Below are 11,337 nucleotides of genomic sequence, written 5' to 3'. Positions count from 1 at the left end.
ACCCACCTTGTCTCTCTAAGGGTCCATTTTGCAAGCCATAGATAGCCAGCAGTCCTCCAGCATAGCCTGCATCTCTATGTGTGAAGCCAGGTGTGACCTGGGGACCTCTAGGTGTCCACTGGCAGAGGACACAGAGGTGCATAAGGGTTACAGTACATGGATTCCCTGGGCCTGGTCTCTATGTACTATTTTGCCAAAGGGCATCATGTGTGGTCTCTATTGTTATACTGGTCTCCGTAGTCCTTGCAAGCCGGGCGTACGGATAATATGTGAGGAGTTCTGTATCTACACTGAACATTTTGTTCTGAAGGTCCGTGAGTTGGGGCCAATCACCAGAAGTTGCTAAACAATTTGCGTTCAGTCACAAGATGTTCATCTAGCAGTCTGTCTCTATGTAAATCGAGTATTGTACAGTTCACAATGGATGCTCATTTGCAATCTGAGCCGAATGCTAGTGAAGGGATTGTGAAATCTTCACTGAGGGAATTTACAGGAAGAAATAAATCAGCAGGAGGGAATCCTGTCTATTGGCGAAGACAATGGAGTTCTGGACTGTACCTGTAGATTGTTTATGCATTCAAGAATCAATCACAGTAGCCCTTTTGGTCAAAGTCGTACTGGGAGCTCACGTTCAGCTGATTATCCACCACGATGTCAACCCCCAAAACTTTTTCTCAGTCCCGGCTTCCCAGGAGAGAGTCCCCCGTCATGTAAGTATGGCCTATGTTCTTTGTTCCTCGATGTATACATTTAGCATACTAATAGCTAATAATTCCCCATGTGGAACCGTATCAAATGCCTTACTGAAATCGAGGTAAATTAGATCCACTGCATTTCCTTTGTCTAAAAAAATTGTTACCTTCTCAAAGAAGGAGATCAGGTTGGTTTGGCACGATCTACCTTTTGTAAAGCCATGTTCTATTTTGTCCCAATTACCATTGACCTCAATGTCCTAGACTACTTTTTCCTTCAAAATTTTTTCCAAGACCTTGCATACTACAGATGTCAAACTGACAGGCCTGTAGTTGCCCGAATCACTTTTTCCCCCTTTCTTAAAGCTAGGAACTATGTTAGCAATTCTCCAGTCATACGGTACAACCCCTGAGTTTACAGATTCATTAAAAATTCTTGCTAATGGGCTTGCAATTTCATGTGCCAGTTCCTTTAATATTCTTGGATGAAGATTATCTGGGCCCCCTGATTTCGTCCCATTAAGCTGTTTGAGTTTGGCTTCTACCTTGGATGTGGTACCACTACCTCCATATCCTTATTCCTATTTGTCATCCTACCATTATCCCTAAGCTCTTCATTCGCCTCATTAAAGACTGAGGAGACAGCGGAGGTGAGTTTTGGATTTGTGGGGGCAAGCGGGGGTTGGGAAGGGTGGCAACAGGAGAAGGTAGAGCTGGCGGGAGCAATGGAGGGGGGAGGACGGGAGGGTTGAGGAGATGGTGATAGTGTGAGAATGAGGAGGGAAGGAGGCAGGGAAAGGGAAGGAGAAGTGAGAGCATGCAGAGTATTGCTGTGAACAGGGCAAGGGGCGCTATGGGAGAGTGTGGCTAGGGGGACAGTCAGCAAACTCCTGGGAGCTAAGGCCAGGCTGCCCAAGGTTCCTGACACAAACCAGGGGAGGGAGAACGCAGAGAGGTTAGGGTCTCTCAGTCTGGCTCAGCGCAGGGGCCAGGAGGGAATGTGCAGACCCCCCCAGAAAACCAGCTGCAGGGATGTGAGCTCTGCTGTAGCACCCAGGCTACAGAAGGTGGTGCAGCATGGACACTGCAGGCAGGGAGCTGAGCAGGCCGGCTGTGCCAGGGCCATTGTACTGGGACATGTGCCTCCATTCTGCTGCCAAGGGGGCGGAAAGACGCCTGTACCTCTCCGAACTGCCCTTCTCCCAGCTTCTCCTTGAGTCGCAGCTGCTGCCGGGGGAACTCGCCTACGGAGATGTCCTTCTTGGTGAGCGAATCGACGGTGAGGGCAGGCACTGCATACATGTTATTGCCCGTCACGCCCTGCAGGCTGACAATGTCGGTCTCCGCGTAGTGAGGCACGTTGTTCTGGAAGCCCTGGTGTGGGGTGGACTTGGTGAGGTCGGGCTCAGCGTAGTCACCGCTGCACGCTGGGGGAAAACCAAAGACATGGTTAGTCAAGCACGCCTGCCTTCTCCAAGTCACGGCAGCCGGACTGCATCCGGGCCTGATCCTGCATAGGAACCGCAGGCGGCTCATCTCAGCCCCAGTGCTGCTGCTCGGGCCTGCATGGAGATTTTGCTCCTGTTGTAACTAGGATCCGCCCCTGGTAAACCGCAAACATCTGTTTTCCTGAACAAATGTTTGTGGAGTGTCCTGATTGTGTTAAATGGCCATCAACCCACTCATGCCTCAACCGGAGACCAAACTCTCACCTACACAGCCCCGCACGTGACACAGGGCATCTCAGTGTTACTAGGTAACGACTTTCGGGAAGGCTGTACTGGGGAAGCAGCCTGGAGCTCCTCCACCTTTCCCCATCTCAAGGTCGGATCACTGCGATCCAAGCTCAGAACAGGAACTCGCTCTGGTGCAGAATGCCTAGTAAATGGTGTTTCTCAGGAACAGCTCAAGTCCCCAGCAGGCGCTCCACGGTCTGCACTGGCTCCCTATTGGCTTCTGGATTGAATTTAAGCCACTGCTTTTGATCTACAAATCCCTAACTGGGCTGGGACCTGGCTACTGGAGGGACCACCTCCCCTCGTGCCAGCCTGTCACAGCTGCGATACGGGGGGGCACTCGAGCTGCTCCCCCTCCATTTAAAAGAGATGGGGGCTGGCGGCACAGCATCCTCCGTGAGGGGCTCTCAGCTCTGGAACAAGCTTCCCCCTAGACTGAAATAGCCCAGGTCTATTGACCTTCTGGGCACGCGGTGGGACATTTCTGTTTACATGGGCTGCTGCAGAGCGGGGTCTCGGAGAGAGATCAGCCGGGTGATCTCATTTGGGTCAGTAATTTATGGCAGGGGACATAGAGCCCGCATAGGTCCCTTTTTTATTATTTTGGTATAAACCTAATTTACTACTACTACTATTATGTTTCATACAAACCCCGCTATGTTAAAAGAATGCTGATCAGGTGGCAAAGTCAAACACTCATTCATTAAGTGGTCAGCCAGGAAAACCTTTGCCTCTTCTCTGAGCTCCAGCACATGATTGAGAACATCCCCACATGAACGCCAGGGAACATCACTGTGGAGCAGCTGCCGATGCCGAATGCCCATTTCTTCACATCAAACAGTCCATTGGGCTCACCTTTAATACAGTTCACAACTTTCACAGCCTCCTCACATGCCTGTCAGTTCCCCTGGCATCCTCTTTGCTGCTTCTCAGTGAACGGGACACGTCCAGCTGGCTTGGGGGGAACAGGCTGGGTTCTAGGCACAAGGTACTGTGGCTTCCTGGCACCCTCATTGCTAATATAAACCCAGCAGTGTCAATCCAGCCCAACTGCCAGAACGGTCTGCTGGAGAGATTCAAAGATTCTCCCTCCCCTCCCTTCCCATGCACCATGACCGTGATGCGGCTCCAGCCCTCTGCTCTCTCACTACCTGCTCCCCTCCTCTTCCAGGAACGGGGGCTGCTTTGCTCCCCTCCACCCCCGAGCAACATGTAATCAAATACAAACGTTCATCTTAACGCAGTTACTCTCAAGGCCACAGCCAAGAGCCCTGAGGACCACAAGATCCCCCGGGCTGCAGGTTGGACACCTTTGCCATACAGCCTTGAGTTACAGTAACACATACTGTTCTTACCAGGTGGCTTCTGCCTCATTAAGTGCACAGGATGGATGGTGTTCAGGGAATGAGGTAGCCTCCTTTTGTCCTGAATATTCAATCCACTGCCTTTTGCCTTATTTACTGCTCACCCTACACTGAATAGGGAAGAATTCATGTCCTCCTGGGAGTTGCTGTGATGCTCATCACTGTAGCATATGAACCTCACAGACATTAATGACTTGATCTTTACAGCTCACCTGAGAGATAGGAAAGTGATTGTAACCCCATTTTACAGATGGGGACTGAGGCCCAGAGAGATTTAGGCCAAATTTTACAAAGATGTCCAGTCCTTTTGGCTGCTTCAATGACTGGAGGCCCAACTTGAGACACCTATAGCTTGAAGCCCCTGACTTTCTTCATGACATTCCTTCCAGCTTCTGCTGTGAATGAAGCAGGAATAATATGGACAACAGCCTCATATGCTATACAGCCCCTTCTCATTCATCATCCTTCCAGTGCACTGATTGAGGCAGGGGTCCTGGGGAAAAGGTAGTATGTGAACATGTAAGAACATAAGAACGGCCATACAGTGTCAGACCAATGGTCCATCGAGCCCAGTATCCTGTCTTCCGACAGTGGCCAATGCCAGGTGCCCCAGAGGGAATGAACAGAACAAAGCAATTATCAAGTGGTCCATCCCCCGCCATCCAATCCCCCAGCATCTGGCAGTCAGAGGCTTAGGGTCACCAAGGGCATGGGGCTGTATCCCTGATCATCTTGGCTAAAAGCCATTGAGGGACCTATCGTCCATGAACTTATCAAACTCTTTTTTGAATCCAGTTATAGTTTTGGCCTTCACAACATACTCTGGCAATGAGTTCCACAGAGTGATGGCACACTGTGTGAAGAAATACTTCCTTTTGTTTGTTATTAAACCTGCTGCCTATTAATTTCATTGGGCAACCCTTCATTCCTGTGTTAATGTTATTTACCCCTTCACATTTCCTTATTAACCTTCTCCACACCAGTCATGATTTTATAGACCTCTATCATATCCCCCCCTAGTCATCTCTTTTCCAAGTGGAAAAGTCCCTGTCTTTTTAATCTCTCCTCATAGGGAATCTGTTCCGTAGCCCTAATCATTGTTGTTGTCCTTCTCTGTACCTTTTCCAATTCTAATATATCTTTTTTGAGATGGGTCAACCAGAATTGCACACAGTATTCAAGGTGTGGGCGTACCATGGGTTTATATAGTTGCATTATGATTTTTTCTGTCTTATTATCTATCCCTCTCCTAATGGTTCCCAACATTTTGTTAGCTTTTTTCATGGCCACTGTATATTTAGCAGATGTTTTCAGAAAACTATCCACAATTACTTCAATATCTCTTTCTTGAGTGGCGACAGCTAAGTTAGAGCCCATCATTTTGTATGTATAGTTGGGATTATGTTTTCCAATGTGCATTGCTTTGCATTTATCAACATTGAGTTTCATCTGCCATTTTGTTGCCCAGTCTCCCAGTTTATTGAGATCCCTTTGTAACTCTTCACAGTCTGCTTTGGACTTAACTATCTTGAGTCATTTTGTATCATCTGCAAACTTTGCCACCTCACTGTTCACTACATTTTCCAGATCATTTATGAATATGTTGAATAGAACTGGTCCAATACAGACCCCTGGGGGACACCACTATTTACCTCTTTCCATTCTGAAAACTGACCATTTATTCCTACCCTTTGCTTCCTGTCTTTTAGCCAGTTATTGATCCAAGAGAGAACCTTCCCTTTTATCCCATGACAGCTTACTTTGCCTAAGAGCCTTTGGTGAGGGACCCTATCAAAGGCTTTCTGAAAGTCTAAGTACACTATGTCTACTGGATCACCCCTGTCCACATATTTTTGACCCCTCAAAGAATTCTAATAGACTGATGATGCATGATTTCCCCATACAAAAATCGTGTGAACTCTTCGCCAACAAATCATGTTCATCTATGTGTCTGATAATTCTGTTCTTTACTATTGTTTCAACTAATTTGCCTGGTACTGAAGTTAGGCTTTCCAGCCTGTAATTGCCAAGATCCCCTCTGGAAACTTTAAAAAAAATTGGTATCACATTAGCTATCCTCCAGTCATTTGTAATTAAAGACTATCATAATGCCTACGCAGGAGGGAACCAAATTAAGTTTGCATGGGCAACCTTAATTCTGGCATTTCCTAACTTTTGAGTGCTTCACTTTGCAATCTTAACATTCTTTTAACACATTTTTAATATTAAGTAATTTCTTACAAAACCCCCCTGGAAAAACAGAATTTCTTTCATGTGGAGTTGTACTGACCTCTATGAGTAAATTAGACCCACAGCACAGACCTCTGTCTAAGGTGTGAGCTAAAGCTGGCAGCTGTTCACCTTCCTTGCAGCAGGGGGCGTGGATTATCTGCAGGGATCATTTGGACGTGCCCAACCTATTCAATTCCCTGCCATTGCAGGGGCCTCAGGCATTGGTGGCACCTCATTCTGTCTTGTTCTCTGCCAGTGACACACAACAGTGTAGTCTCCTGAGGACTGAAATGCTTTAATTTAACTGAAATCAGGGGGGTACTTGTGTGAAATGTAATGGCCTGTGATATACAGGCGACAAGACTAGATGGTCCCTTTCGGCTTTAAATGCTTCCTGTTCTTTTTAAGTAATGGGACGTTATCCTCTATGTAGAACAGCCACCAGAGGGGGCTATAACATACACGTTGCCAGTGACTTGTGAGCTAATTGCTACAGAGCAGTGGATTGCTGAATATCAAGCCTCCTGGGTTCTGTCCCTGGCTCTGGGAGGAGAGTGTGGTGCAGCGGTCAGAACAAACTGCCAGGGCCCTGGATGAAACCAGTGAAGTTGAAGGAAATAAAACAAATGAATAACCCTCCAGACACTGCTGACTCCCAGACACCGGCCACTTTTACCTGAATCCTCGGCGCTTTGGGAGAGTTCAGGTAGCTTCTGGAGCAGCGTGGCAGGCTGGTGATATTCCAGGTCCAGTGGGAAGACCCGTTCGTAGGTGGGATTAGACTGGTGGATCTGGTTCTGGTTGCTGACGATGGTGTAGCTGTAGAAGGAGAGACGAACCATGGCGTCCTCCTCCAGGATTCGCCGTGGGGCCTTCGGAAGAGAGAACAAGCTGCTGAGCTATTCGGAGCGGTCAGGCAGTGAGCTGGCTGCAAGGGCAGCAGTCGCTCCCTAGTACAGCAGCATCCTGACAGGGGCCTGCTCCATGCTGGGAGCCCAGGATGTGATGGTGGGGAGCAGAGAGTGGGAGCTCCATGACACCATGGCATCCTGTCCACTGGGGACATCCCAGGGACTCCCCAGTACTTCCAGGGTCAGCACAGCTCCAGACTCCCATGTACAGCAGCACCGTCACGTTACCTTCTCCAGTCTCTTCTGGACATACTGCTTCCACAGAATGATGATTATAATGATCAGGAGCAGAAGGATAATAGCCACAAGGCAGCCAACCAGGATGGAGGTACTGGAGTCATCTGCTTTCTCCCCTATCCAGGTGCTGGTTATAAAAGAAGTGGTTTCTGTACAGAGGAAGAAAATGAAAAGGAACTGGAGTCACAAGATGTAGGGGTGGCCCTCACAGGCTAACAGTCTGGTGCAGAAGAGAACCGGGGCAAACAAAGCTAATCTGTTTTCACACTGGTTTAATCAGAAAGTCTCTTTTCCTGGAACTTCACAAATAACTTGGTGCTAGCGGCTTCGGGAGCCACATGCTGTTCTTGCCTTTGGAAATGGTGGCTCTGGGCTACTGTAACTCATAGTAGGGTGGAAAATGAACCTGGACTCAATTTCAGTGGGTAGGTTTTGAGGTTTCATTGGCTGCACATGTGCGCTTGGGTCTCCTGCCCCTGGTGGCCTGCCATATCCTATGTCTGGCACTGTGGTGGGGGCAGAGACAGCCCTGGATTAGTGAGCGTAGCATAAAGCACTTAGTGTTAGATGTGGAGGGGTGACGCTGGGGCGTGTACAGTGCTGCAGGAAGCACTTTGCAAGGAGGGAGGGACCCCTCTTGTGACAGAGCAGAGCCTTCCATCCACCAGTACAGTCTGGCGTGTCTGTGTAGTAGACTGTGGTCAAGTCCTTACCCCATGCCGCCTCAGTCGCGTTGGTCTCCGCATCCAGCAGCTCTGCTGTGCTTGTGGCTAGAGTAACCACAATAGGGTTTACATTCTCCATGTCTGGGGAAGGTAAGAGCAGGTGTCAGTCTGTCGCATACTCCCTGCCGCTGCCTCTGCCAGCAGTCTCTGTGATCCCCGGGATCTGCCAGGAACCCCGGGGTTGGTCACTTCCATTATTTATCCGTGCAGCATCACTGTGTAAGGGCCCCACCTGCACACCCTCGCTCAGGAGAGCAAACCTCACTCACTGACTCATGGACGGCTGGCGTGGGCCTGGCTTTGAAGGACTGGCCCCAGTGCCAGGCAAAGGCCAGACTAGAGCAGAGGAGACAGGTGCAGCAGGGTGCCTCGTTGCAGCATGAGGCTTTGGGGGTCATAACTAATCCTTGTTTGTAATAAAACCAAAACCAAAAAACGAGTGTTCTTTGCTTTGGCTTCCGAGCTTCTGTCCCCCAAAATGTGTGGTAGTCACAAGCTGAAAATTCAACCTTCAGTGCTCCTGCTCCCCAACTTCCTTCCCTGCGCTTGCTCCCCGATTGCCCCCCTGCTCCTCTCCCTGACTGCTCCCACACCTGCTCCCTGACTGCTCCCACACCTGCTCCCTGACTGCTCCCACACCTGCTCCCTCACTGCCCCCCACGCCTCTCCCTCACTGCCCCCTTCCTCCCACTGACGGTCTTGCTCCCCAGCTCTTGATCCCTGTGTATCTTCCATCAACCCTGCCTCTGCCAGCCTCAATCCCTGTTCAGGCTCCCCCTGTCTGCCTCCTGCTCCCCACAATCCCCTATCGCTCTTGGAAGGAGACTTACCAGACTGGAAGGAAATCTCACTGATCATCATCCAGGTGTCAGCGAAGTAGAAACGGCAAAGGACGGCTTTGCCCACCCGCTGATTCAGGGGGATGGTCACAAACCTCGCACTGGGGTTTTTGTCATCCAAGATGGTGGAAACGCCGACAGGTTCAGCCTCCCACTCTGCAATCAGCCGTGGTTTGAACAGACATTCCACCTTCTGGAAGATCTTCACCCCCTTAGAAAACATATTGTTGCAATGCACCTGGCAAGAGGAAAAAGGACCAAGCAGACTGAGTTCTCTCCTCTGACTCCCCACGTTGACACAAGGACCAGGTCTCAGACATGCAACCAATGCACTGTATAAACCTAAAATCCCGGGGCCGCAGGGACATGCCGCCCACTTCGGGAGTGGCGCGGAGCGAGGCCGGGCAGGAAGCCGCCTTAGCCCTGCTGTGCTACCGGTGGTGGCGGCGGTGGCTGGGGGCCCCTGGGCCCTTTTAAATCGCCCGGGAGTGGCAGGCGGGGCCGGGAGATGCTCCCGGGGAGGTGCGCGGGGGCGGCAGGCAGGGCCGGGGGCGAGACCCAGCCCTGAATATTGGTGGAGCCGGGCCCCTGGGCCCTGAATATTCCTGGAGCACGGGCACCACGGGCCCCTATAACTCGCCACCCCTGCCTAAATGCATATAATCACAGTAGAGAGGAAAGGCACCATGTACTCTGCAGCATCTGGGACCAAGAACTAGAGGAGAAGACCTCTGGCTTCTGGGGGCTGCATCCTGAATTCTGGAGAAAACTGGAAATTCGGTTGTACCCAGACACATTCGCAAATGGAGATGAAGGTGATGGTTTGTATCACAGCAGCTTCTATGCTCCCCAAGTGGGGCCTCACCATGCTAGTGCCGCGCTGTTTCTTGGGAAGCAGTGAATCTGTGAGTACTGCAAGTGTCCACTAGACAAGGGGCTGGATTCTCCACAGAGACGCTTGGAGGTCTTGAGGGTGCCAATTGCTAACCTGCAGAGTAACAGCGGGGCCTGCGAGGGGGGTGCATGTGTTGGCCATGGCCAGTGGAATTGGGGAGCTGACCCCAGCAGGCACAGATAAAGCTTCCTCACACTAAGGGCAGGTGGCAGCAAGGTGCCTCACAATGCTGGCTACCCCCGTGAAGCATCACACCAACGCCCTGGAGGGAAGCAGGGAAGAGGCTGACAGAAGCAGCAGCCATATTTCATCCAGCCTGAATGCAACTGGTCCATAGACGCACCAATCGAGGATACAGCTGGACAGGGACCGGCTGCGTCCAGAAGTGCAGCAGCACGCAGACCAAGAGCAAGAATGAGCAAACTGGGAGCAAGAGCAAACAAACGGGAAAATAGTATCAGCACAAGGAGAGAGAGAAGGAAGATCAGAGCCAGCACGAAGAGAGGGAGAAGGAGGATAAGAGCCAGCACGAAGAGAGGGAGAAGGACAAGGAGTGGCATTATCAACTTGAGATGGAGACGGCACCAGCAGAATTCTAGTCCAGCCGGTGAAGCCAGGCACCATGTACCTGTTCTGGTGGGTGACAAAGATTCCAATTTACTTCCTAGCTTCAGGGAAGGCGGTGACATGGGTGTGTTTCTAAATGCTTCTGAAATGGAGTGTGAATTGAAGAAGTTTGGGGCAGGAGGACCTGGTATGGTATCTGGCTCCACGACAGACAGTCAGGGACAAAGGCTTTGGACATTTTCACTCTATGGACAGGGAGGACTATAAAGATTATAAGTGATGTAAACAAACTTTGTTGCAAAACTTTAAACTGACCCCTGAAGAGTACAGGAGAAGGTTTTGGGGAGTTCAGAAAAACAGGGGACACGACCTACGTTGAGGTTTCAACCCAATTTAGGGATTATGTAAGAAAATGGGGACTTGGTTGAGGGGGTTACCACGGTCGATGAGCCCTGTGAATTATTGGGTTTAGAACAATTCTATAACTCTGCCACCCTGACCTAAAAACCTGGTTGAGAGACCAAAATCCCAGAGATGTAGCCACAGCTGGGAAATGGGCAGATTGGTACGCAGATAGTCGACCTGGGTTTGACAGAAAACCTAACAGAGATGGAATGGGATCAGAGGACAGGGATCAGGCCCAAGCCGAGACCCACACCCAGGAGCAGAGAAACCACCTCTGAGAAGCCCTGGGACGGGTGGGGAAATGCAGTGCGCCATATGCGGCCAGTGGGGTCACTCTGCCCAGAATCGCCCAACCCACCCACTGAGGCCAGTGCAGTGCTGGAAGGGGCAGCAGAGCCAGTCTCCAGGCAACCTAACGAGTGCAGCTGGCCTGTAGTAGGCTGCCTCATTGGCTACAGTCCCTGACTGGTGGGAAGTCAGCAGACCAGCTCTTAAGCCCAGCAGCCATGGCAGTGTGGTGACTGCTCAAAGCATTCGCCCACAGCTGCGTCGGTTCCTGCGCCTGTTTGTTCCAGTCTTGTTCCAACCCCACTCCTGCCTCAGACCCATCCCAACTCCTGCCTTGGCCCCAGCTTTGCCCCTGCCTTGCCTCATTCCAGGTAACCTGGCTCTGACCCTCAGCTCCTATTCTGGACTTCTGACTCCGGCTCTGACATCTAACTCCAGCTCTGACC

At 50.7% G+C, this 11,337-nt stretch overlaps 1 protein-coding gene across 3 annotated transcripts in view; it reads right to left on the bottom strand.

The window, feature by feature from the left end:
- LOC112118926 (discoidin domain-containing receptor 2-like) overlaps nucleotides 1-11,337 on the bottom strand; it is a 139,814-nt gene that overhangs the window by 25,669 nt on the left and 102,808 nt on the right. For all 3 annotated transcript variants that reach the window (XM_026658488.2, XM_026658490.2, XM_026658489.2), the window contains 5 exons: nucleotides 8,728-8,974; nucleotides 7,886-7,978; nucleotides 7,164-7,321; nucleotides 6,701-6,896; nucleotides 1,875-2,119 (listed from right to left, as the gene is read on the bottom strand). In XM_026658488.2, the coding sequence (XP_026514273.1) occupies nucleotides 1,875-2,119; nucleotides 6,701-6,896; nucleotides 7,164-7,321; nucleotides 7,886-7,978; nucleotides 8,728-8,974 (939 nt within the window). The remainder of the gene's footprint in view (nucleotides 1-1,874; nucleotides 2,120-6,700; nucleotides 6,897-7,163; nucleotides 7,322-7,885; nucleotides 7,979-8,727; nucleotides 8,975-11,337) is intronic.

This window comes from Terrapene carolina, unplaced genomic scaffold, assembly GCF_002925995.2.
Source record: "Terrapene carolina triunguis isolate 2854851 unplaced genomic scaffold, T_m_triunguis-2.0 Scaffold449, whole genome shotgun sequence".
Lineage (NCBI taxonomy): Eukaryota > Metazoa > Chordata > Testudines > Emydidae > Terrapene > Terrapene triunguis.
The sequence above is the reverse complement of the archived record's forward strand: the minus strand, read 5'-3'. Positions and strand labels throughout refer to the sequence as shown.